Source organism: Vespa velutina, chromosome 8 (assembly GCF_912470025.1).
Source record: "Vespa velutina chromosome 8, iVesVel2.1, whole genome shotgun sequence".
In the NCBI taxonomy this organism is placed as follows: domain Eukaryota; kingdom Metazoa; phylum Arthropoda; class Insecta; order Hymenoptera; family Vespidae; genus Vespa; species Vespa velutina.
Window position 1 is genome coordinate 4113658 of NC_062195.1, and position 27696 is coordinate 4141353.

Genomic DNA, 27696 nt, shown 5'->3' on the forward strand with positions numbered 1-27696 from the left:
TTTATTTTACTTTAAAGTGGATATTTTTTTTTCCGAAGACATTTAGATTTCTTTGGTTTAGTCAATTCTTAAAAAGTTCATTGTTAAATATAAGTCTTTAAAATCGTACAAATGTTTTTGGGAAATTAAAAAAAAGAAGAGTAAGGTTTATGAATCGTATATACTCTTACCTGTATAGCGGATCGCCGCTATCTTTCTTGAACCATAAGACCATGGTGACGGCGTCGTTTGGTTCCCGTGGTTGTAGGTTACAAGGTAAAATCGCTCTTTGACCGGCCACCCCTTGTATCGACTCCATGGGTACTGAAACACGATCGATGAAAACTGTGAGCGTCTTTCAGGACTAGCAAAAAATTCGTTCCTAAAGAATAGAATTTCTTCAGAGATTTTCTATTACAAGAGAATATTTTTGAACGGCTTACGTCTTCTCTTAATCATTAAAAGAAAATTCTATAATTACAAAGAAAACGAACGAAGTACTTTTTAACTTTTTCAACGAAATTCTTATGTGATAACATTACGTTTCTTATTTGAGAATATATGCTCGAATTTAATAATTATCGTTGATTATCATGTGAGAAATCATAAGAGAGATAGCGCTTACGAAAATAGGATAAGATCTTTTCGAAATACTCTATTCGTCGAGTATCGGCCACGAGGGCGCAAAAGAAATGCGAACGTGCAATAAAGCCAAGTTCCTGTATAAAGCAAATGGGTCGACGTTCGAAGCGAAGTGGATCCTTAAGCACGGTTCGCGACACTTACCATTCGGTCGCACGGTCATGAGTTCGTCGACGAGCACTTCCGGCAATAATGCAGATTTTTATCGGGTAACTCGGTCTCGTATTCGCTTTTCCAACGGCTCATGAATAATCTTACCGCATTCGCCTTTCGCGTACGACCGAATCGTTCTGACGCAGTCAATATAATTTTCTTTTTTTGTTTTCTTGTTTTTCTTTTTTTTTCTTTTTTTTTTTTTTTTTAAATGAAAAATCTTCCGGAGAAGATTTCGGATTCCATGAAGAATTATAACCCAAGGAATATCCTTTGATTATATCAATATTATGATTATCATACATTAGCATTATGTCATTTTACTAATTTTATATAATATTGATTTGATTTAAAAATATGTACTGTTTTGATTTAGAAATAGGTAGGTTTATTATAATAATATTTTATTATAGTAATATAGTTATTTCGAAATTCACATGTTCATTTATCAATCCGATAGTTTCACTCATTTTGCTTTTATTAGAAACGACTGCCACACACAGTATACCGTATTTTAACTTCAAAATGTTTATATATCCAACCCGTATGCTAAAAGCTGTTCTCGCCTCTTCGTGAAAGTTTTATCACATTAGATACGGCTGATGTAGTCGGCTTGCTGCCTCTCAATTTCTTTTATATCAATTCGACCGGACAGGAAGCTTTGTTTTTCATTTTAATTGCTATTGCTATGTTTAAACTTTTTCCTTTAGAAAGAATTACTTGATTTTTTCAATTTTATTAAGTACTAAATTGTGTTTGTAATATTTATTGGTAATTTTATTTCTGTTATTTAATACGCAATTCTGTTACGTCAAAGATTATCATTATGTATTATACAGAAAATTTTAACACATATTTCTATAATATAAATTTATATTACTAGCTTAAATTATTTTACAAATAGATATTTTTAGGAATTTTTCCATTTTTTAAATGCCATGTGTCCAAACCGAAAATCTGAATTTTTATTCTATGTAATCTGATTTTCGGTACGAATTTTAAGTTAATTTATCTAGACGTTTTAATACCAGAATATATATATATATATATATACAAACATACATGTAAACTTCTATGTGAAACAAAAATATCTAAAAGAGTTTGTTAAAGTCTATTTTATATGTATGTCTCCCAACATACTATTACTACTATTACTACCATTACTAACAATAGTTAAAATTATAGTTATTATTATATTAATACATTATATTATTATGATTATTATTACTATACCATTATATAGAAGTATCGTAATTTAATCACGCTCAAGATCCTGTCTCCACTCTTCAACGATCACGCACATTTTCTTTTTAGATTTCTTTCTCTCCAAACTTTTTCTATCCCTTTCTTTTAGAAATTCTCAAGTGATACATCCTAACTATAAAGTTATCGCAACATATAAAATACAATAAATGAGCACGTATAGAAATCATAATCAAAGAATAATCATGCCGAAATTATAAGAAATTTCCAGTCTAAAATTTAGAAAGATAGGTCCACGTACATTTAAGATGATATTTAAAGATCAAAAAATACACACACACGTTACCGTGTGCTATGTTTATTTCTATACATTCTCTCGAGTTAAAGGAATTGATATCGAATTAATGAATCAAAGTTAACTCGACGTATTCGTACTATAATACAACCTCGCGGTCTTGAAGCTTGAAATTGGATCAGCGACGAAACGACATCGTTATTGGCCTCATCAAGTCTTTTCTCGTTAGTCCAATTATTCTTAAGGTGGCTAGGCCAGGGCAACGACAGCCGTGATAAATGTACGTGACTTGATATCGATTACCCGGTAGGTAAGCAACGTTGGTGAAGTATTTGAAAGGAGTGGCCTTACATAGGAAATTCTGTTTGAGAGTACAGGGCATCGTTATTTGTTCTCGTTAACGACAAATGCGATTTTCGATCTAATCTTATAGAGAAGGGAGAACATCAAACTAGTCGTTTGTCGTTTCGATTGGACGCACGCTTTTAACTCCCATGGGATCCAATCTTGTTCGATCGACGACGTTGGCTAAATGTTATTTCCGGACTGAAAGAGATCACGGTATTACTTACGAAGTCGTAAGACATTGGTTAACGTTATTATGGATATAGGATAGAATCACGTTATAATTTATTGTCCGAACTTGTGTTACTTCTGAAATACCTTAGTAATATCTTCGAAAAGGAAAAACATCTTGTATTAGAAAATATATCCGATCAGTTATTGTTTAAGAGAAGGAAAGACAATAGTAAAAGATGGACAATACGAAGTCTACAATGAATCAAAAAGATCGCCAGACGTTTATTCTTCCTTCCTTCTCTTTATCTATCTCCTGGCATTCTTGAAATCTCATAGCACAATTTTGTGGTGTAAAATTGATTTGATGCTTCGACGAATAAAAAGCCTTTGTACCAGTTCGTTATTAGGTTTCACGTAAAATTATAATTAATTTGCAGATAGCATTGTCAAGTTGTTAGAGACGTAATCTGCCTCTGACGCGTTTCATAACAACGAGCATAATTAGCAGAGCTAGACCCGGACATAACCAAACGAATTCGCTCATGGTTCTACGGTGGCGACGGTCCTTTTGGAAATCTTTCCCTCACTCAGAAGATATTTCTTATTTCGTAATTACTCTTTCTCCTATCTCTTTCTTTCTTTCTTTCTTTCTCTTTTTCTCTCATTCTTACTAAACCCAAGAATGGTGGAGTAGAATGCAAACTATTGAAATATCTTTGCCGTTCTTTATGGTTGGTCGGTGAAACGAAAAGGTGACCGGACTGAAAAGGAAAATGGGTTATACGGATTTCGCTTAAGATGGTTGGCATAGATTACGACTTTTTATTCAGTAGAAAAAGAAAACGAAAAGCGCATGAGAGAGAGAGAGAGAGAGAGAGAGAGAGAGAGAGAGAGAGAGAGAGAGATAAAAATCAGAGTGCAGCAGTTAATAGGATTCGACGAACGAAATTCAAGAAAATTCAATGGAAAAAACTTACGATTGCTTTTAGTTCATAATCATAGAAATTTTTACATTATTTCTTTCCACAGAGATTTTAATGAATGAAATATAAACATTGTATACATATAACGCACATAAACAACATTGACGAAATTGATAAAGATGTATATAACCGATAGCATATAAATTAATTTAGAATCGTTCTATGAAAATTTGATTCTGCAAATGTTATAATATCAAGATACATCATCGTGCGTATCTACGTATTTTAAAGCGTATATATATATATATATATATATATATATATATATATATATGCGCATGAGTGTGTAATTACTAGTATAAATTAGTTAGCAAATTAAATATTCACGTCTCCGATATAATAGTCAAATCTAAACGAAATGTAATTTTTGTTTTCTGTTGTTCTCTTCCGAAAGCGAAACTAATAAATCATTGAGTCGATATAACGAATCGTCCAAAATGAGTTAACCAAAAAATATTTTTTAAAGGATTTATAAGCACTTGCTATTGTTGGTTTCGTAATAAATTGGCTCACTGCGAGAGCAGATCCTCGATCATTTATCTGCGTGGGAAGCGCGTCGAGTGTTTCCAATTATTTTCAGCAAATGACAAAAGAGACGTCCACGGACTCTTAATGGAATAATAATGCCTCGACCACGGGCACGCTTAAGGACTACGCTTACGGATGCATTTACGGCCATGACTACCGTTCTCTCATATGATAGAAGCTGACCTCAATAGAAACTGACCTTTCGTGAACGTATGTTTAGATTTTATATGATGCTTCTCGTTTCATTTTTATCATACGTCTGTCTGTTCATCAATGTTCGCCGCAGTACTAGTTTCCATCTTCTTTTTTTATCGATTATTTCTGTCGGACTTTTATCTCACATTAAAATATACGTACTTATTCTTCAACGTCACATAAAAAAAAAAAAAAAAAAAAGAAAAAAAATAGAAAGGAAAAAAAAGAAAAAGGAAAAAAGAAAAAAAGATCTTTGCAGAGGGTACTCTTTTTCGTGTTTTAACCCATTCCATTCGAACTGTATTTCATTCGACTTCCTTTTCAGGTTCGACCTTCCGCTATCGTTTGCGATTGTACGTCGTATATTAATCCGGCATTCAACTGTGACTACGTTCAAATGGAAAGGTAGTACCACTTTACAATCTCTACTTCTCTCTGCAAATGTACGCATCCTCGCGTAATCTGTTCATTTCAAATCTGATCTCCAATAATCGCAACTTGGAATAGATACTCTATTTTCGTGTATGATAGAACATCATTTATCTGTGTAAGTGGGAAAGCATTTGCCCGATAAATCGTATCTATTTGCTTATTTTGGCCTATTTGCCTATTTATTGTCTTCGATTATTGCAAATATTTTCTTACTTAGAACATCTGAGAGAATTTTTGAATATCCTAATAAATAATAATAATTTTTTGTTTTATTCATGATTTTTGCACATTGTGTAATAATGAGAGGTACGAATGAAAGATACGATAAATATGATCTTTTATGAAGATATTAAATATTCGAATTTATAAAAATTACTTTCGTTATTGTTTCGTATTAATTGTCAGATGAATAGAACCACATCGTTGGAAAATAATGATTACTCATATCAATGAAATATTTCATATATTCGTATCTAAACATGATATTGAAATTGTCCATGATAATGAATGGCAATGCATTTATATTATTATAAAAAAGTTTCTTTTCATTTTCTACTTTGCATTATATTTTTATCCAAATATAATTGCTCATTTTGGGGGATGTATCCGCTTTATCGAATTATCCATTAGACAAATTGATTTGAAGTTGTAATTTGATAAAATATTGTTTATTTCTGGATAGATTATTAAAGCGGCGGATTTGTAATAAGTATCTTGAAACTATGTGGTTGCAACGTTAATGTTATAATTTTAATGGTACGACTTCTAGTTGATTAATATATCGTTTTGGTTGGCTAACGGGCGTCAGTGAAATTTGATTATATCGCAATGATTATGGGCAGTAAACTTTGATTTTGCAATTACAATTGATGTATGCAATACATAGGTATAACGCTAATCGTGTTCTATGTAAATTGATTGGATTACGTTATGTTACCAAAGGTCGACGATTGACAGGCAATCATTAACAGATTTGTAAAAAGAACGTTTATTAGATAAAATTTATTTAAAAAGGAAAAGTCTCTTTAACGTTTAAGCTATTCTAATTTCACTTTCTCAATTAATCGATTTACTATCAGATTCTTCCATCGTTTATGTTAGTAGCCTTGCATCGTAGTCAAAACGGTGTTTGTCCTATCGAAAATGGATGAAATTTCGAAAAGCTAACTAGCGTAACTGAACGAACATAGATTGGTATGTTCTCCTAGTGCCGGAGGTTGAAACAAGGATTTCGATTCATGCCGACTGATACCAAATCGCGTCGAGATTTCGTAGAGAAATTATTAGTTGGGTGAATGTGATGTGAACTATCACTACCGTTTGAATTCGATTAGAGAGTACCTCTCGCGTACGAATACAGAGGAACATAGATAGGCAGTCGCTTAGACGTAGGATCCTCCGATGCGTTTGGATGGATTAGGTTTGATATCGAGGAAGGTTCATGCATCTTGACGAGGCTAAAGTCCCGCTGTTTATCGAGTTGAGATCCATGATAGCCGATGGAGGTCGTCGTCGGATCGGACGAAGGTCACATAACCGCGGCAGGACGGCACCAGCCAAACCCTTATCAAGCTCGCCATCCATCCAATATAGTCACCGCTTCTACATACATATAGTTACATAGTATACCTAGCTAGCCTCGAGCTGATTTGGCTCACGGTTGACAAACGGTTGCCGGCGTGTCCGCCTCCCTGCTTTATGCCTCTCTCTCTCTCTCTCTCTCTCTCCTCCTCCTCCTCCTCCTCTTCTCCTCCTCCTCTTCACCACCTCTTCTAGTGCCGTATCACTAACATTTCGATGTCCGAACATTTCGATGTTCGAAAAATCTGTTATTGTTTCAGAAATTCGGCTTTGAAGTATTTTACAATTTTTTTCTCTGAGCTATCTTTATTCCGCCCGTCTGTATCATCTGTTGTTCTATGACTATGACTTTTTTTAGGATATTTTATCCTATTGTTATCGATATAATAATGAAGAAAAAAGACAGGACAAAACGGAAAATTCACGGATCGCCGATATTTTCTATGAAAATTTTAATATATGGTTATTTTCCCTTCAATTTGAGCGTTGTTTAAATTAATCAGAGAAAATATAATTAGAGAAAAGTGGAACGATTAAAGTATGAATATGAAAGGTATAATCTTTGAAAAGTTACGATCAATTGATTAAAGCGAATAGTGAAACTCAAGACTTTAAAGTTCTTGTTTGTGCGACCGTCTTTGTTTGTTCGATAACATAGTTATAATGAACCCATCAAAGTATATAAGTCGTGATTAGAATAAATAATGTAAAATGTGTAATACCTACACATATAGGTAAGAGAATAAAAGGAGTAAAATGTTAAAATTTGTAATTCATTTGATTTATTGTTAGAGTGAATAATTGAAATTATTGAAAAAAAATGCAATAGAATAGTACAAACAAAAAATTGATATTTTGTTTCGTATTTTAACTTAAACAAATGTTACCGATATTTGTAAATTTATTGTTTGTGTTATCATTTTAGTCTTTTACTTAAGAGTTTACTTTGATGCATAAGAGGGTTATTAATTATATTGGACTTTGCCCGTATTTAAGGATGCATGGAATGTATATTATTCAGAATATTTTAATTCTTGGTCTATTATTGGAAAGGAGCTAATTTAATTATTGCTATCGTTCTGTTGAGAACTGTAGAATGATTTCAATACTGGATTTATAGAGAAATATAAATTAAATGTGTTTGTGTGTGTGTGTGACGAATATCTCGCGCATCGTTAACTCATTTTCATGAGCGAAGTTTTGTGTATTTTTCGGATATATTTGAGCTTATTGTCGTGTACTTCTTATGCAAATCCATTGCCGTTGTTTGAAACCACGAGAAGCGGGATGCGTATCGTGAAAGTCCAAAGTTTCTTGGAAATAATCGCTGTAGCGAAACGCCTGTACAGACGAACAGCGAAACGTCGAAACTTTTGCGGGACTATCGTTTGAGTCTCGTTCAGGCTGCGACGCTGTTACGCCAAAGCAAGCCTTTGTGGAAGATGCCAGAAAGCTATCCGATGAGAAAGGAAAGAGGTGAGAAAAAGAAGAACAAAAAAGATTAATAAAAATATTCTACACACTTCGTCTTTTGCGCTCTCGATTAATTAAAACTTCCATTCCCTTTAGAAAATCTGTTTACCAAGCCTTACTTTACTCTGTTCCGAGATATAAATGCTTGCAAAGGTTGCTGAAGCTTATTTTTCTCAGAAAAAGTTGTATATAATTATATTAACTAATTATATAATAAATACCTATATCGTTTATATATACCTATGTAATATAATCAATTATCTTCTTACTGTTTGAACATGATGCGATTATTATGTAATTTAAAATAAGATCGATTTTAGAAACTTTTCTCAATCGCCGGGATTTTGATTTTATTTTCAAAACTCGATAATTCGTTAAATTGATTACTTAAAATAAGTATAAATTAAAATTTGTTTTTTTTTTTCTTTTTTTTTTCCCTGATAGGAACTCTATGCATCGTAGGTAGATATTTCATGTATATAAAATACGATTATATACGTACTGAGAATCGAATGTTGTATTCATAGAAACAGAAGAAAAAAATAAAAGTTCGGAAAGCTCGAATCATTTTCTTTTAATATTTCAAAGTATTAATGACAGAAAGGAGAAAAAAGATTTATTACGAATAATTGAAAATATGTAAAGAATTATTTTTTGTCTTTAATGAATTAATCGTAATACGGCGGTTAGATTAATTATCGAATTAATTTCTTTAATAATTTAATATACTTCTAATTTTAATGTCACAGTCAATCAAAGTGAAATATTCTATTGAAAGAGATGTAGAGCTTTTAATTATCGGAAAGAAATATTACTGCAAGAGTAGATCCAATTGTTTCATTTTAATCACGAAAGAAAATAGACTTTATAATTTGAATGTATGTATTAATTTTTATATATATTTTGATTTTTTTCGACAAAATATGTAAGTTACATAGCGTCGCTATTTCTTTATTCATATGAACGATTTTATAATGCTCGATATGCTACGACAGTCGTTCTTCGACAAAATATAACATAAAAGGATAAAATTAGTTAATTTCAATGTTCGAAAGGTAACATGATATGTTACCTTTTCGTATAGATACTGATTATAACGAACGTGGAATACAATAAGGAAAATCAATAATAAACGTCGGATCAAGGATAATTCTGGGCAAACGATACATTTTTTTATGTAATGCACGAATGAGTTTTGCAAACTCGATACTACTAGTATCTACCAACATAATCATTCGATTAAATTTTCAAATGATTTTATTTCGATGTACGTCACGAATTGTTTGTAAATGATAAATGGATTTTCTCTTAGCGAAAGTTTTCTCTTTGTTTGATATATATTACACATATACCAAACGAACAAATTAATTTTTGGTTTTTTCATAATCGAGTAATAATACTCAAGGAATATATATTTTAGATGATAACCTTATAATTTTATTTAGAAGAAGAAAAAAAGAAATAAAATTCGTCCATCTAGATTGAGAAATGAGAAAACAAGTTGATGCAATGTAATGAATAAAGAATAGTATATAAGTTAATGATTACTGAGTATAAATTATAAAGTATAAAGTAAATAGGTGCAGCGAAAGTATCTATTACTTAAGAAAAACGAATATATCGTTCGTCGTAGATTGCGACGAAGGGTGAGGTCGTTGGTTACAGGTACAACCTCCAACCCTCTCTTATTCAACTTCGACACCCCTTGCTCGTCCAGGACAGTTAACAAGCATAGTTTAAACACTCGTTAGAGGTGCTTGATCGTTGTTTCAAACAAGCCGGTGCGCTCGGTACCATCGTCGGAGCGAGAGGCAATGTTCAAAGGTGAAAGCTGCTTACAACGAAAATGAGTCTGAAATACATGAGACGTAAGACGAACAATTGTGTTGGTGAGGCAATTAAACAGTACCCTATGAGTATCACTACGTTTCAAACTATTTTTTGCGAAAGCTTTTAAACAATGATTTTAATTTAAGTCGTATCAAATTGTCGTTTTTTCTTTCACGATGTGAAAAAAATTAGAATTATTATTAGAAATGTTAAAACGATTGTTTTATGATCGAATTTATATCCTAAGTATCTTACGAAACGAAATTATCTATTTTTTCAAATCATAAATAGTTAGAATTTATTAATTCGACGAAAAACATTGACATATCAAATCGTATGTCAATGTTTTAATTAACCAATATAACTCGATGTAATTTCATAATAATCTGATAATATTAAAATGATTTCATGATAATCATGTGATAATCGCATCTATGAAACTGTTAGATTTTCCTATAGACTGTGAGCGGGTTCAATCGATTTCCCATTCGAACAGAAAGTTTGACGTCTCCCGTGAGAAAACGTATTTCGATGAACTCGGTAGGTACTTTCGCGAAGCTGACGCCGTTATAGAGAGGTCGATAGGAGGGTCTACGAAAGGCAATGAAGGACGTTCGATATTTTCCTTCTCGTGCTCGAGGAAAGCAAGCGGAAACGTTCCTAACGCGGCTTCCGCGAAAGTGGGAGAACTCTACTCCGAGGACTCGCTAAAAGCTACGAGCGGAATGGTTAAACGAACGAATCGATCGTCGGTAGTACCGCTGGAATGGAACGGGTTCCATTAATCCAAGGACCTTTAATTAGGGAACGACCGTGACAAACGTTGGAAATTTTTATCTAAACCTTCTTCGTTCGGCGAACTCCTCGAGGGGATAATTTTTCCGCTATATTTCATTTCCTTTCTTTTTCGCCCCTTTTTCCGCGGCGGAGACCCTTCTATTCGGGACGAAGTCTCGAAAAGTCTCGAGAATCTCTACTCCTACCATCAGCGTTTAAAGGACCATGCATTTATCGCAGGTTCGTGCCATCTGACCCTAAATTGTAGCCCGAGGAACTCCTTTCCATTACGTCTTCCATTGTTTCTCTCGAATATAAAAAGCCCGCGGCATCTTTGTCGCATTAAAGCGTTTAACCTTTCCGGATATGCCTGGAGTCGTAACTTCTCTACTAACGCTATTCCTTTTTATCTTACGATGATTACGATATTTTGAAGTATAGTAGCTTGCTCGATAATATGAACTTTTCGATGTTTCATAGTAACCTAATTATATATGCATAACGGATTGACTGAATATTCGCGAAAAGTCAATGAAGTTTTCATAATCTCTTTTAATACGATTTTATGCGGTTATGTTCCCAAGAGAGTTATTTAGGGCTGTCATTAAAGGATAAAAGATGCAATTTTACTATCGTTAAGTAGCGATTCTAAGAAAAAAGAGGAAAAAGCAAAGGAAAGTATAGGTATCGTTAGGTTCCACTCGTCAACGAGATTACCATTAACTCGATAGTTCGTCCCACGAGTCTCGAGGAGCCTGAAGGAGCTAAACTCGCTCCTTGTTACGAAGAGGACTTGCCTCGTTTCGACAACGAGGTTATCGTTAACCCAATAGTTAAGTGCAAAGAATCTAAAGTAATTCTATGTTAGAAATCTCTTTCCATCTATTCACCGATAATGGAGCCTTGAATTTGATATACTTGTATCTATACGAGTTTATATCGAAGTGCATATATCACCAAAAATCTGAGAGGTCAGGTGGAATCTCGTTTAACTATCCGCACCCGCGGGAAATGAATGTAATTTCATTAGACGCTGCAACGAACCAATTACCGAGAGTACCTAGTCCTCTACGGTATACGGATTTCGAAGGCAATAAGTCAAGGATAATAATCGTAAAAGATGGTGAAACGTAAATTGTTCCAAGATTTTATCGATAAACCTATCTTGATTAGATCCTATATATTTTTATAACGACGAAAAAAAGAGGGATTTACAAAGGCGAGAGAGAGGGAGAGAGAGAGAAAGAGAGAATGAGGAGAAATATGCTCGGCTAATGATACTGCAAGAATACTAATGATAATGAAAGAATAGTGCTAAAGGGATTTCGCTTCATGGTCCAAACTAATTTACCTCGAGAAAGGATACACGTGTCCATATGTCGACGACACGTGTGCTCGAAGTTGCAAGCGAACGTTACACGTGTGCAGTGAAAGGACGAACGGATGAGGCATTTCTCGAAAAATCCCACGCTGTATCAAACATTCTTGTCGTTTTTCTTTCATTTTCATTACATAAATTATTCAATATTTACCATGAGTATTCCATTAATTATACATTAGTTATGCTTTTGATTTATTTTCATTGAACGTTATAAGGTTCACGTAAAGTTAATACAGTGCGACAGGGCGCGTTACATCATACGGGACAGTATAATATATCGTATGGATTTATCATATAAATATGAAAAGTAGAAATCGAGGATGATTTGCAAATTTTCACGGATAATCCGAATATTTGCTCGTCGATTTGGATCAATGATATATGATGAGTTTCGTTGAAGTCATTAGAAAATTATTCATTCCGAGGAGGATCGATAAAATTCTTGCCTAGATAACAGAATTTCGATTTGTAAATATCATTAATGGCGGATTCCTAAGGGAAAGATAATAGAGAAGGCGACATTTGATAATTGACTGGACTTTTGGAAAATTTTGAGGTCTGTAATTAAAAAGCTTTCATTGAATATGAAATTAATGATCGAACTATTCTATATCGATTTTATAATGTATTATTCTCCTTCTAATTGCGGTTATGGTATGTATCGGGAAAAGTTTCAAAGTATAAACGTTTGGAGGCTACTCTCGTGATACTCATCCATTAAACATTAATTTCGATATCCTCTGCGGAGAACGAACGGTCGAGCAAATAAATCAGCGGAAAAGTTCTACCGTACGGTAATTTACACGAGTAGTTTAGTGTCTCCTTTTCCGACTTCTCTTCGTCCTCCTCTCTTTCTCTTTTCCCAACGTCTCGTTTACACAACATGATAGTTAAAAAGGAACATTCGCACGGGCGAAAGCACGTACGTCTACCCATTTTAACAAATTATTTTCCACCCTCCGCTTCTATTCTCTTGCATTTTTACCTAAAGCATCCTTCTCTATTCTTTCTTCATTCTTTTTGCCTCAACGACGAAGAAGAAGAGTCGTAATGATGTTGCGAGAATTAATAAAAATGATAAAACATTAAGCGTACCGAAATGAGATTTCTTTTTAACATTTATCATTATTATATCAACGATCATAATTAATTTTTTTTCTCTTTTAATTTCTTTTAACCTTTTACATACGTAATTTTGATCGTACATATGTATACGCTTATACTTATTTTTATTTAGTTAACGCCGAATATATTTGAATCTAATTTTCTCGAAATTAATGATGTAAATGAATCGATCATTTCGACGATTACGACAAGATAAATTCATATAGCTTGGATATACTCACCCGGATGGTCAGGTTCGTTATTGTTTGCATCTTCGTCCAAGGACGTTGTCCTCTCCGATTGCGCATCAGCCAGAGTCGATACCTCGAAGCACGTCACCACAATCAATATCCACAGCATACTGGCAAACAACGTCTCTTGTCTACTTCACCCACGAATCATCCTCGTAAAACTCACGAGGCCCACGTCGTATTCCGTTGGAGGAGCTCGCACGTAATGTTCGATCTCCTGTCGCACTGTCAAAAAATATCTACGTTGATTATATATTCGGACGAATGATCCAAAATGTAAATAGAATCAAATCGATAAAAGGAGATAGTTATAGACTATCGGTGTGTTCTAAAAGTAATCAGTGGAATAATTGAAGATACCATCATGAAAATCAAATTATTGCAACTTGTCGATCGGTGAGAGAGGCAAATTGAATTTCGCACGGTTGGCTTAGTCGACGAGCGCTGGCTCGTCTTGAAAGATTTCATCGGAACACTTTTCCATGGCGAGGCATGGCGATCCACTTTCCTTGATCCTTATTCAGCACACCCTTTTTATTTTCTTCCTTGGTGAAATCTAGACGGTATGTCCCGACGTTTTTCGAAGAAGAAAGAAAAAAGTTACTGGCGAAGAAAAACGATTCTTCTCGCGGCTGGATATCTCTTTCTACTATCTTTCTTTTCTTTTCGAAATCGATCCGGTAGAGTGAAAGCAACTAGCAAAACGAATATTTCATCTTTTTTTCGCATCATTCTTTACCCATAAGTACCTACATATCGTATATTATACTCTTTTGTGTTAATAATTACATTTTATAACGTTCTTTTTTTAATTATCGTAATATTGATCGAGCGACGAACAATCGTGCACTTGTCTCTCATAAATTCATTAATATCGTATACGTTTATAATACAGTTTGATAGATTCTCATTTTTTATTTTTTGCTTTTCAGAAAACATAATCGATTCAGATTTAAATTAGATGGAAGTACAAATAAAGTCTCTTACTACGTTCAAAATTGATATTATCGAGAAGCGTTAGATCGTACATGTTATTTCTTTTCCCATTACAGGACACGTCCGATGTTCTCGGCAGTTTGCAAGTACTTTTTGCTCTCTCTCCTTCCGCTCTTTCCTTTTCCTCTTGAGCTTTCCTTGAGACGAGAGGACGTGGACAAAGGTTTCCGTTTGTGTAAGTGCGACAAACGTACGGCAAAAGAGAGTCGCGTCCTTCTGACGTGTACCACATCGGACAGGCGGACTCACTTTTCTCGTACTTTCTAGCGAACATTATGTGGACCGACTACGTGACATAAACTCTGTCCGCTTGGAACGGACCCGCCCTACACTTCTATGCGAGATATTCGTCGACGATGTCATCTTCTTTTTAATCCTGTTGCACTAAAGAATTGACTAGTCGTCGTTTCCTTCGTACATCGTATAAACTAGCGTCCTTTCATTTTTAAATTCACGTTGTACCTTGAAAAAGACTATCTACCGTTTTTCGTCTTATCGTGACCTGTCTAAATCGCAAAACTTTGAAACTATTCCAACACGAACATTCTCGCATAAGTACATATCTATGTAACGTAGAGTCACGTACAGTGTAAACGACTCGTTGAAGAACGAGATATGAGAAACTTGGATGTTAGTGTAAATCATTCCTTTGGTGATAATAACGTATTGTCGGAAGAAGGGAAAGAGCATTCAAAGAAATGGATCAGAATCATTCAAGAATGATTTTGATTTCTTATAAAAGTTGAACGGTAAAGATGTCGAGGAATCTCATTCGGTTTTAACTTATTGACGATGAGGCCATTAACAGTACCATTAACAGGATCGAATTTGAGAAAGAAGCGATTATTACGAATCTTTGAAGTTTCAAAGTCTCATAGATATCAAATACGAGAATTATCGTTTGATAATCAAGTAAACGCAGTTGAATAAACGCGAGCGAAGAGATTGCAAGGAGATAATTACTATATTCAGGACGGTAACGTACAATAGAATTTAGAGGATAAAGAGATTAATATATCCAATGAACGATATATTTGTAATAATAAATAGAGGTAACATTTGTAACAATGTATTCTAGTGTAATAATAAATCAGTGAATTGCTTTAATAATCGAAAATTTAACATTTTTCTTATAATATACGATATAATCGATTATAGCATTCAAAAGGAGTAGTAATATAAGCATTGTTTATCTAAATGTTTCAGTTAAAATGTAATTCGAGTATAATGGATTTGCCAATAATCATTATTTATAAGATTTAATTTTCCGAATGACGTTCATTTTTCATAGAAACAAAACGTGAAAACATAATCTATGCCTTTAAAATCGCTCGATTTGCTTTAAGAACAAAAACACTATGACGTGCTCGGACGTTAAGTTAAGCGTTAGGAAAATTCAATGTAATTTACATTTCATGGTTGCGAACGGTTCAATAGCTGGAGTTGAAAATGCGAGATAGGCGGCCATTTCGTTGGAATTGCGAAAGAACGCACTGAACGATTTTTGGGCAAACGGCGCGCATAAAGGGTAGAACGATAATGACAAAATACAGCGATGATCGGTGCCATTTCTCACGCGTCGTGAATTGCAATGCATTTTCCATCGACGCGCGCCGTCGAACCAATTTCCGAACGCGCCGAACTACTCCCAACGGGGATTTATCGTACAACGAAATCGTTAAGAACGCATCGATCAATGAAACAAACTGAAAATATGGCTGAAAGAGAATGGAGTAGTGCGATACGTTATATTCATTCGCGTTCTATTGCTTAACAGAGAAAAAAAGAATTGTAACGTCAACATTGTGGTACTTTTGTAACAAAAAGTATTTTTGAGATTGTTCTAGCTTTTCTATATGTATATATATATATATATATATATGCCCATAGTGAAATCGTTATCACTCTGGTGCCATTCGAATGTTTTGTAAATCGATACGATTCTTCGACGTTGACTCCATAGGTAATCATTTTTAGACATATTTATATTGTTTTTGATGACTATTTTCAATGTAATCAAATCGGAATTGAATTGGTTTTTTTCTGAAATCGAAGCGAACTTTTTAATAGGAAATAATGAAACAATTTCCAATGATGATTTTCTTATCGTCCAAAAAAACGTAATGGGATTTTTCGGCTGACTAAAATTGAAAACGGCAATAAGCATCAAATTTTTATAAACTCCTGAGAAAAATCTTCTTTTCTCCAAAAATTCTTCTATATTCAAACGAATTTTCTATTATTTCTTTAAAGAATTGTCTGATCGCACGACGAACGTGAGTGACTGCGAGACATGTTTATTTCCTTTTTCCATTTAACATTTTAAACATCGTTTATCGTAAATTGTTTCATTACGTGGTTATTTCAAAGGAAAATTTTCACGACGCAACCGTCGACAACGTCGTTCAAAGCGAAGCCTTTATCGTAGAATGTCGTGTGCGCGAACGAGCATTTTGTTAACGTAGATAACGTCGGACATGTGTCATCGAAAATCGAAGGCGTATTCGTTTTGATGCACTTTCATGTTCTTTTTCATTGCATGTTTCTTTGTACCTTGTAACATATCCTATTTAAAAGAATTGACGTGAAAAAAATGAGATGAAAAAAAACAAAAAGCAATCTGTTAATTACCTAAGCTGAAAAAATTTGTATTCGAAGAAAGTTCGGTAGAGAGAACGATCAGCCTTCAGTTGATCGATACTGGTATATCCGCTGTTAGTTTACTTTATCGAAGTCGACATAATCTTCCTTTTCGTCTTCCGTCGGACACGCGCGATCGTCTAGTTAGACGTGGCGCGGCTCGCGTTAGTCGGTTCACGAACGTAGAAGCAAACACGTGGTTCGAGAAGAGCCGACCGTAATCATCGGCTTTCCGATTCCGGCTTTTTTCTGCACTATTTTCACTGTGATTTTGGGTATTTCGTAACGCGACACGATTATGCACCTTCGTATCTCACCGTATTCCTTCTTCGTTCCGCCTCCTCGCGCACCCCGCACGCGCTGTTATCCACGATATTTCCGATCGATATTCGCTCGCGCGACGTTTTAACTTTTTCTCTGATTTTTTATTAAAATCAAAAATACTGATTCCCTTTTTCCTTTCACTTTGCACTTTTTACTAATTTTCGTTATATCTCTTTCCCTCTTTTTTTTTTATGCGTTGATACGCGTCCCTTTTCCTCGTTAACTCTCGTCAAACTTCACTTCCCTTTGTAACGTGATGTTCGTACGTTAGTCGAGAGAATTTCTCTCTTTCTCTCTCTGTCTCTGTCTCTCTCTCTCTCTTTCTCTCTCTCTCTCTCTCTCCCTCTCTTCGTCGAAGGATGCACGAAGCGCGCGCCTCGAGCTCCGCGATGTCACTGGATGCTGCCGGTAAAGTTACGCGCACGGACGAGCACCCCTTGCGTCCGACCTCCCGTTCATCCCCGTCCAACCGCGTCCGCGCACCCTCGTTCACTCTCGCTCGCGACCAGATCGTCCCACGCTCCCTTTTTCTCGGCACCCATCTGCCCCTCCTTCGTCACTCTCTGCTTCGTGCAAGCTCGATAATCTTCGTTCGAGTTGACGACGCCGAATCTCGAGACCGAACCAAGTAGAAAAGGGGGTTAGATAAGGACCAAAAAATAAAGAGACAGAGAGTGGGAGAGGTAGAAAGAGAGAAAAAGAGAGAGAGAGAGAGAGACACAGAGAGAGAGAGAGAGAGAGAGAGAGAGAGAGAGAAAGAGCGAGCTTCTCCGTCCGTGACGAAGATTGGAGCACTTCCGGTTGGCTGCACGACGACGCGCGCGATATGCATCCGGTCGGTGCAGCCTCCTTCTTGCGAGAACGATTATTTGAGATTAACGAAGCGCAGTCGCAATCCGGTTCTTTTCGTTAGACCTCTTCTACCTTCTTCATTCTCTCTCTCTCTCTCTCTCCCTCTCTCTCTCTCTCTCTCCTGTTCTATATCCTTTTTCTTTACCGTTATTATTAATTACTTTTTTTTCTTTTCGCGAACAGAAGAAACTAATAAACGTTAATTAAAGTTACCACTGAACATCGAAATCTCGATGAACGCGGAGTACGTTTAAAAGCAAAAGAAACTTTTTAATATCGAGAACGGAATTGCCATTCACCGTTAGTATCTATTTTTATCAACTAGCTTAGAACATGAAAGTTTTTCTTTTTTTTCCTTTTTTTTTCCTTTTTCTTTTTTTTCAGTGTCTTTTGTCGCGGACATTGTGATTTGACGACACGCTCGTGGTCGACGTTGGTTAATGAATTTTTTAAACGAATCACGCTCGATCGATTTTTCGCAGAAGGTAAAATTTGTTTCGCCCAAGTTAAAACTAACAGAAAAGAAAAATGTAGTCCCGTTATTTTATATCACAAATGAACTTTTAGCTCCTTCGTTTTGTATACCGGATGTACGTTAATTAATAAGTCGTAAATCGTACCTCGTTTTTCCTGAGCGTCCTTTAGTAGAGTTTAATTAGCCGTAAGAAATTTTCCTTTGATAGGACGTCTCGAGTCGGATGATCGTCGACGGGCCGGAATAGATAGAGTACAGTGTAGAAATTTACGGACGAGATTGTAATTAGCATAGCGTGAAACTTAGGATACAGTTTCCGAGTGAGTTTGGTCGACGACTGTGTTACCGAACGTGTAACGCGCAGAGGCGGATAGTTAAAGGCTAATTTGTAGTGTAGGGACAAGCGCAGCGCGTGATCGTATAGAAAGTAGCTCGTTAGATCGGTTGGTTCAGGTAAAAGCCTAATTACCATATCAGTTGATTGGCCGTTAGGGATGGCTCGTTGAACGATATTCTCGTTGCCTTGGGCGGTTTGCCGATCGACGGTCACAGTGAGTCGCGCGTCAATCGCAAGGTTATACGAAAGCTTATACCCCTATCATGTCGAAATTCTCTTTCCCTTTCTACCCCTTTAACCAATTCTATCTTGCTTACTTATCTCCTTTTGGAACTGCAAGCAAGTGATTTGTGAAGATACTTATTCTATTATATATCAACAAATTTGCTATAATTATGCGGTATCTTACCTATTGTCACTCTTATTTTGTTAAGTTTAATAGAAATTCTTGCCTTTGATTGTCTTCCTATCAATTTCGCAAAATGTGATTTTCTCCGTTTCGTTCTCGAGTTTGTCCGTTGATCTTGTCGAATAGTGTCCTTTTGATCGTATTTACCAAGAAGTATTCCATCTATTTCGTAATTGCTAGGAAACTTGATCATAGAACGAGTTATACTGTAACTAAGTATCAAGTCAGAATGTTTCTGCTCGACATTTTGACCCCTTATCTCAGATTTCGAACTGTCGAGGGTTTGCCCTTTCTCGACGAGTTTTCGTTGGAGAAACATCTTATGAAAGAGGTTACGTTAAAGTAACACCGACTAATCTTTTTGCAAGACTAGCAATATTTAAAGACATAGAATTTGAAAGTCGAATAAAATCGACGAGGTATAATGTAATAAAGAAATACTTAGAGTAGTTACCCTACTTGTTCGCAGAGAAGAAAAATTAAAGGAAGATAAGATTTTCCTCAGACGTCGACTCATATTTTATTCAACAATTATTCGAGTTAATGTAATAACTTAATAATAATTAAATAATTATTAATGTCTCAGGAACAAAAAGAATGAGCTACTGAAACTAATTAACGTTCGTTTCGATAAGGTTTGAGAGTTTTTCGATACTCATCTAATCCCAAGTATCAAATCTCCATGGTAAGATTTAAACATAATTTTGTATTAAAATATGATGAACTAGTTGGATCCAAGAAAATGTTATCTTTTTCATTCTGTGTGTCTTAACTATTCCACTTTTTTCTATCTATGCTGAGACTTTTTCTATCAACGTTTCTTTTCAATATCAACGTATTTCCTATGGGAATCGATGGATTGATAGAAATCAACTCCTTTCCTTCTTCAAAGATGACTCACTTTATACAATTATTATACAACCATTTTTTATACTTACGTTAGACATGTAATGTAGATATCACCAATTATTTTAACATGTGCCAATTATTTTAAGATTTGATGTAATTTCTTTATTTATCGGGAGTTATTTACAATTACTGTATTAACAGAACTTTCTCGATAATGAACAATGCAAAAAATATGTTAATTCCTAGAAAATTTCTCGAGTAATAATTATTATTTTATTTGTTTTCATCGAAATTCTCGAATCTAAATCGAAATTAAATGTCATGGAAATTGTTTTCTTTTTCGAGTAAAAGTTTATTTTTATAGACGTATGCTTAGTGGATTTATTCGTATAACAATGAGATCATTATGAATCATATTGAATATAATGAAAATATTTGTGTCATGAAGTAAAGCATTAAAAGGTATCTGTTATTCGACCGATATTAATATATTGATTCATTTTGTTTTTCACTTTCTTTATAACATTCGATTCGATAAAAGACCACGATGTGTAAATCTTTTCTTTATTATTGAAGTTCGAATTTTTCTAGAGTTATGAGGTAGTTTCGAACAAATAAAGAGGAATTTGAAACTGTTTTTAATAAAGAAAATGAGAGAGCATAGATTTTTCAAAGTCTCAAATAATCTCAAACAATAACAGATTTTTTGGCATCGAACATATAACAAGGAAAAGAATGCCCAATCGATTATCATAATAAGCCAATTTCAGTGCATTTTTCTATACGTTTCGTCGCGTTAAGAGAGAATTCTTGCACAACCGATCGCGATTTAAACCATTTGAGAACTTCTTCGGTTCACTGTTTCTAATGATAACTCCGAAAGTAATTTGATTGATAACAATAAGTTATCTTTAAGCGAAACAAATAGAATTGTAAGATCTATCCTTATGAGTTTTCTTACTGCAATAAGGAAAACTTTATAATTGGCAATCGAATGAAAATTGACGAGTAAGAAAACAATAGGATGAAATAAACTTCTTCGATGAATTTCTTCGATTTTATGATATTATCTATGAGATGATCGATCGAATCAGATCGTAGATCGAGTTCTCGATAAATCATCATAATAAACTAATTTCAGTGCCTTTCGAAAGTTGTATCACGTAAAACAGAATTGTTACGTTTCATTTCATTCTTCATATCTCTATACATACATTGCTCCTCTGCAATGTATTTTTGCGATAGCATAATCTTATCAAGAATAATGCCATCTATTTATAACTATTTTCTTCCATTATCGTATCGTAATTCGTACTTTGTATTATTCATTCGTACATACCTATCTATATCCAGTTATCACAAGAAGTATAGAGGATAATCCATTTACTATTTACGATGCTTATCCTGATAAAAATATTATTCAATCGGAAGACAAAAACAAAAATCATTCGTGACATTTTCAGATATAGGTTCACACATATATATATATATATATATATATATATATATATTACTTACATACTTACATACATACGTACGACACAGTTATCATCCTCATGACAATATATAACCAATGAAAGCGTAAATAGCATAGGTCTTGGTACGCTGTACTACCCGTTATACCTAAGACATTTCTCATTGTCATGGTCTCATACTCGAGCCATCGCATCGACTTGCTTTAGCGTTCTCATAGCTTCTTCATTCCCCTTCCTTCTCCATCAACGACGCCTTTCTCTTTCTCTCTCCTTACTTCTATATCCGACCATCCTACTCTCTAGTGTTTCTATTTCGTAGTTCTCTTCCTCTCATGGTATACGGATGAATCAATTTTCAAACCGTTGCCATGAATCAAACTTATCGATGCTTTTGCCTTTCTCTTCGATTCTCTCGCAGCCATCCAACACCACAAGCCATAAGTATTTATATTGAATCTGAGCCTCGCTTGTCTTTTGCAAATAATTCGCGAATAGTTTCTCAAGTAATGATAAAAAAAAGTGGGTTTCTTTACGGATTAAAATAATATTGAGAGATAGATATAGATATCAGTGTAAGATAAAATTTTAATTGATAATAGAAATAGATACTTTATATCAAAGTTTGATATGAATAATTTGCGACTAAAAATTTATTTTAAAATATTATAAGTTCTTATGCAAGTAGATATCAATAGATTTGATTTCAAACGTTTAATCCAATATTCGATACTCGGATAACGTTTACTCGTAAATATATTCGTTAATTGCTTTTTACACTTCATTGCCTATAATTATTTAATACAATTGTACCTTATCAATAATTTTTGCAATCCTTTCAATATTTCATCTTGTTTTGTTCAACGTTTCGATTCATATGTATTTATCACAATATAGCCATCGAGGAATATTTCCGTATATGTAAAAGGAAGCGTTCGTGTTATTTTTATCGTGTCATAATTTCTTTTTTAGCGGTATTTCGTCATTGAATTTAACGAGCACTATGCGCGTACGTAGAATATCGTTTCCAATCTCGCGCCCTCAAAAATCGAACGTAAGTATTTTATTTGTAGATTTTTATAACCCGATTCGGTCGAAGGAAAAGCCGTTCTATTGCGACGTTCGTCGTAACATTTTAATGCGACTCTGCCTTCAAAGCTCTATTTTCTGATTTTCGTTCAAAATTGATTTGACTCGGGACGGAGACGTCAACCCGACGATGAAAGTGTACTATCAGTAATGTCGGCAATAAATTGGACAGTATCGTTTTAATCGGTTGGTGCATTTGAAAAAGTAGGACACTGCGGTCGACGCTCCTCAATTGTTCTTCTCTCTCTCTCTCTTTTTCTCTTTCTGACTTTTATCTTTTTTTTTAAATTCTAACCTCCAGACCTTCGATTACATAGTTGCAACGTTAATCCATGACACCCAGAACAACTCGAGTATACCCGTTCGTCACTCTGAGAGTTGAGACAGTTCTGTCGTGAAACAGTTCCGCAACTTTCGTAGTAAATTTTTCACGCCATGTCCAACTGACTTATTAATTTAAAACATTGTATCCCACTAACTTATTTAGTTCCTTCTCTTTTTGTTACCTCTCTACCTTACTCTAAATAATTCTTCGACTTTTAGTTATCAAGCTGTAGCTACGATACCTTTCTTTTTTCATCGATAATTGTAATTTTACAAGTTCGTAGATATACGAATATATCAGACAAATTTCCATTATATTTGACGCCTTCGAAGAGCTTATCAAAAATCGATTAGAAATTTGCAAAGGTCGGAGAAGTATACTTTAAAATTAAATTATAACTTAAAATGATAGGATGGATTAAGAAAAGTCATTTACGAGACGTCACTTGGCCCTTTTACTATTCATGTATATTACAATACTTCCCTCTCTTGTCATATATGTAATGAATGTTTTAAGGAAATATTATAAGAAAGTATAATATTGAGAATTTTAATATAAATTATATATAAATATCTGAAGACGTTTCGAAAATAATCTTTCTTTTTCGTTTTATTTTAAATTAAAATTAATTTTGATCTCGCTTCGTTCAAAATTATTCATTAAAATGATGCCGTACTCGAAAAAGGAATGTGAGAAACATGTTAGCATTGCGAGAATGAATCTCTAGACATGGCATACGCTTTTTGAGAGTGCAAATTGCTTGGCAAATGAGTAATCCCGCGGATAAAGGAAGTTTGAAAGGAGGAAAAGGAAAATAGAGATCCCTTCTCGTAAACATTCAGTCTAGCTAGGTTTAATCAGAAGGACGGATTTATCAAATGAGGTTGCGTTAGATCTTTCTCCTTTCTCTCTTTCTTCTCCTCTTTTTTTCTTCTTTTTTTTTTCTTCTTTCCTTTTTTTTCTATCCAAGAAGAATGTTACGTTCTCCTTTGTTGAGAAAGAAGCGACGGAAATACTGTATCGCATCGATTACTATCGGTAAAAACAAGTCTCTTGAGAAGAAAACTTTCTTGAAAATCCAAGTTTCACAATTGCAACTTTCTCGCCGTCTTGCATCGTTTCCAATGCCTATCCTCCCCCTATCGGTTTTAATTAATAATTGCCAACGGAGCTACTTTACCAAAGTTCTCTATCGAAGTATCGAATAGTTGTATCCATTTTCTATTTTTTACGTATCTTTAAATAAGTAATCGTCGTATACTCGCTGCGTGCAATCATTGTAGGATCGATTCGATGAAGTTCATAAGCAAAGAATTAATTACGTTATGGTTAAACGATAGGTTGCATTTGAACGATTTATATATTTATACCAGTTGAAATTTGATAAGTAATTTATTTTGTTTAAATTAAAAAATTTTAATTTTATTATTTAATTATTTCTTTGACATTGTTAAGAAATCGAAGGCGTTAATATATGAAGATCCCTTTGGAGATAAACATTGTTCAGATCAGATTTTTTCATTGTTTCTTATATTCCTCGAACAATTAAACAATTATTTGAGACATTGAACTGAAAAACAGAAAAAATAGTAAAATAAATTCTTACGAAGGAATATTGACAGGAACTCAAGAATATCTGCAGTGTTGAAAAGCATCAAAAATACATAGAAAACATTTTGCTGAGCTATTGTTTTTATTACCGTTTATATCTGCCCCACCTTAAAATCAATACTTATAACATTCATCATCAAAATATCTTGCGAGATATTTTGTTGTTCACATTAGTTTTAGTAATGAATCTTATAAATGATATTTTATATTATTTAATAATTAAAAAATACATATATATATATATATATATATCTCACCTCTTCGAAATGATCGTTTTCACTTACATGATACTGTAATCTCTGCATTTTTACATTAAGTTCCAAGAAGAAGGATGTTGTAGAGTTCTACGAAAAACGTATAAGGAAGGAAAAGAAAATAAGAGGATACTAAAGTAGAAAAGAGAGGATAGCCATAAATCGTACACCTTGTTGCACGAACATCGAGATAGGATGTTCTTTTCGATACGAAGACCTTTCATCCTTCGGATTTTGAGAACTTAATCAGCGTTTCAGCATTTCGCAACAGTATTATCCTATTACATATCCAGAATTCTTTTTATAGATTATTTTTGCAAGTATTTACGTACGTTAAAAATTTTTCCTCTCGATATGATTTTTATCGGGCTGACATTACAACCAATTAATAAAAAGCAATTTATTCTTTATCCGTAGAGAATTTTTGTAGCTTTTATTGATATAGAAAATTATTTTCGGAAAAATGGATCGTACGAAGAGATTGATAACTGGTAATTTAATTCAAAAATTATTATACATTTTGATTAATATAATAAACACAGTAGATATAAAGATGAATTCAGTAATCTATGATAATATGATGAAATTATTTGAATAAGTTTATAAAGGAAACATTACATTTGAATAAACTATTAGAATGATTTGGAAACATTAAATAAATTGAATCCTTAACACTGGATCGGTGATTCTTTTGTTCGCTCAATCATATATTATTAGGTTCTTGCGAGAGAAATTGTAAAACCAGCAATTTATTCTTTTTTTTCTCTCGTGAACTTCATTTGGAAAATTTGTAAGAAATGAGAGTCCACATATTATATATTGTTTTCAATGTGATATTGATTTATGTATCGTATCGCGTTTTGAAATCGTAACAATCGATTATTAATTATTTCTTTTCTTTTTCCAATTTTATAATATTAACACTACGTAACTATAAATTTTATGTATCTTGGATAAAAGGAAGAACGTGTTTAATTAAATTATTATTATTCTGAAAGAGTTAATCATAAAAAAGAGCAAACACCTTCGATATTCTAGACGAAAAGAAAATATGTGTTTTACTCCATTCGCAAGCTCTTTGTTACTTTAGCGCCTTTTAAGTCTTAATCCAAGCATCGTTATTGCGAATGGATCCTAAATGTGACAAAACGTGAGGTAACGAGCATAGCCGGTAAAAGTAAAGGAAAATCAAAGAGGGTCAAGAGAATAGAAAGATCTTTGTCAAAGTCCACAACTTACTCAATTATGGCTTTGAACTCGTAGGACGACTTTTCTTTGTATACATTCTTACAACGTAGTGCACTTTTCAAACGATGAAGTCTGTTGTCTGAGTAAACGAGGTCGATATGTTAGCGATAAAATTTCGAAAAGATTCACGTTAAAAATGTTTTCTGATTATTTTCGAGTTTTTGATTCTATAAAAGAAAAAAAAGAAGATGAGCAATGAAGAAGAATGGGATAAAGTTATGTTTTTGTCACTCTTAATTAATAGTCTCTCTACCTTATCGAATAGAGTAGAGGACGCATTGTGCGTCCTTTCCTCCTTTTTTTTTTTGTAGGAATTTCCGTGTCGGACTGAATAAGCCATAGCTTATGAGCTTCCATAGATTATTGCATTAGCCGAAGAAATAGTTCAATGTGGGGGAGAAAAAGAGAGATGAACGGAAAAGGATAAAAAAAAGGAAAAAGAAAGAAAAGAAAGAAAACAGAAAAAAGAAAAAGAATGATCTCTTTAATATTGAAGTTGTAACGCGTACCTGCCTATTGCGGCGCGTTATTGCATCAACATCACGTTACTGTAGCCACTCGAATTTCAATTATCATTGATTCTTTACCTCTTCCTTTCCCGCCCTTTCCTAACTCCCCCTCTGGTAGTGACGACTGACGGGAATCCGCCCCACTCTGACGAATGTTTCGCTTTCTCCAACGCAACAACGACGCGATAGCTATAAATCGATAACCGTTCCAATAACGATCGACAACGTTCGGCCACGGTCGCACGACACGCATTGGTCTCGGTTTAAATGACAAGGGGGATTAATCGTTTCTCCCTCCCTAGCTATTTCTCCTTCCCAATACCTTCCCCCGATCGTACCACTTTGAATCTCGTTTATTTCTTTCCCACTCTCTTTTTCTCTTCCCTCTCCCCCTCACCCTCTACCCCACTACCTTTATGTATGCACCTACCTGTCCAACCATCCATCGTCCATCCATTTATTCGTCTATCCGCATATCTATCCGTCTGATCGGCCGTCCATTCATCCATCTATTCATCTATTCGTTCACGCATCCATTCGACCTATCTGCATCGCTACTCGTTTATCCATCTTCTTGAGCGACGTTCCGCTCGTACTATGATTTGTTGACCAACATCAAGACTCAAGTTTGCCATGGGAGTAATGAAATGAACAGCACGATCGGTTAAATATATGAGAGTGGTGTTGTTTAACGCCCTCGACGATTTTCTCCAATTTCCGCGCAATTATATTAAACATCGTAAGTATTTAATAAAAAACGAGTCTTATTCGCAGCACGACAAGTTAGAATTGTCTTGGTTAATATCAAGAATCGAGAGATTTTTTAAATGGAAAAGAAGTAATCGAGAAAAATATATTTTAAAGATATATTGGCCAATCACGTTGACCGATTTTTGGCTCGGTTTTATATCGTGAAATAATTACACGGCGATCATAGTAACGATCGATCTGCTATCTATACATATGATAACAATACTCTC

The 27696-nt window shown here is 34.3% G+C and overlaps 1 protein-coding gene across 4 annotated transcripts in view; it reads right to left on the reverse strand.

The window, feature by feature from the left end:
• Window positions 1–26945, reverse strand: part of LOC124951239 (nephrin-like) — a 125551-nt gene extending 98606 nt beyond the window's left edge. The window contains exons 1-3 of one of the 4 annotated variants that reach the window (XM_047499308.1): window positions 26795–26945; window positions 13318–13551; window positions 171–303 (exon numbers count right to left, since the gene is read on the reverse strand). In XM_047499308.1, coding sequence (XP_047355264.1) covers window positions 171–303; window positions 13318–13435 — 251 coding nt within the window. In that variant the 5' untranslated portion in view covers window positions 13436–13551; window positions 26795–26945. Of the gene's footprint in view, window positions 1–170; window positions 304–13317; window positions 13552–13686; window positions 14101–16953; window positions 17916–26794 lie in introns of those variants that run through there. The other 3 variants (XM_047499309.1, XM_047499307.1, XM_047499311.1) reach the window with 3 other exon arrangements.
• Window positions 26946–27696: the final 751 nt, after the last annotated feature.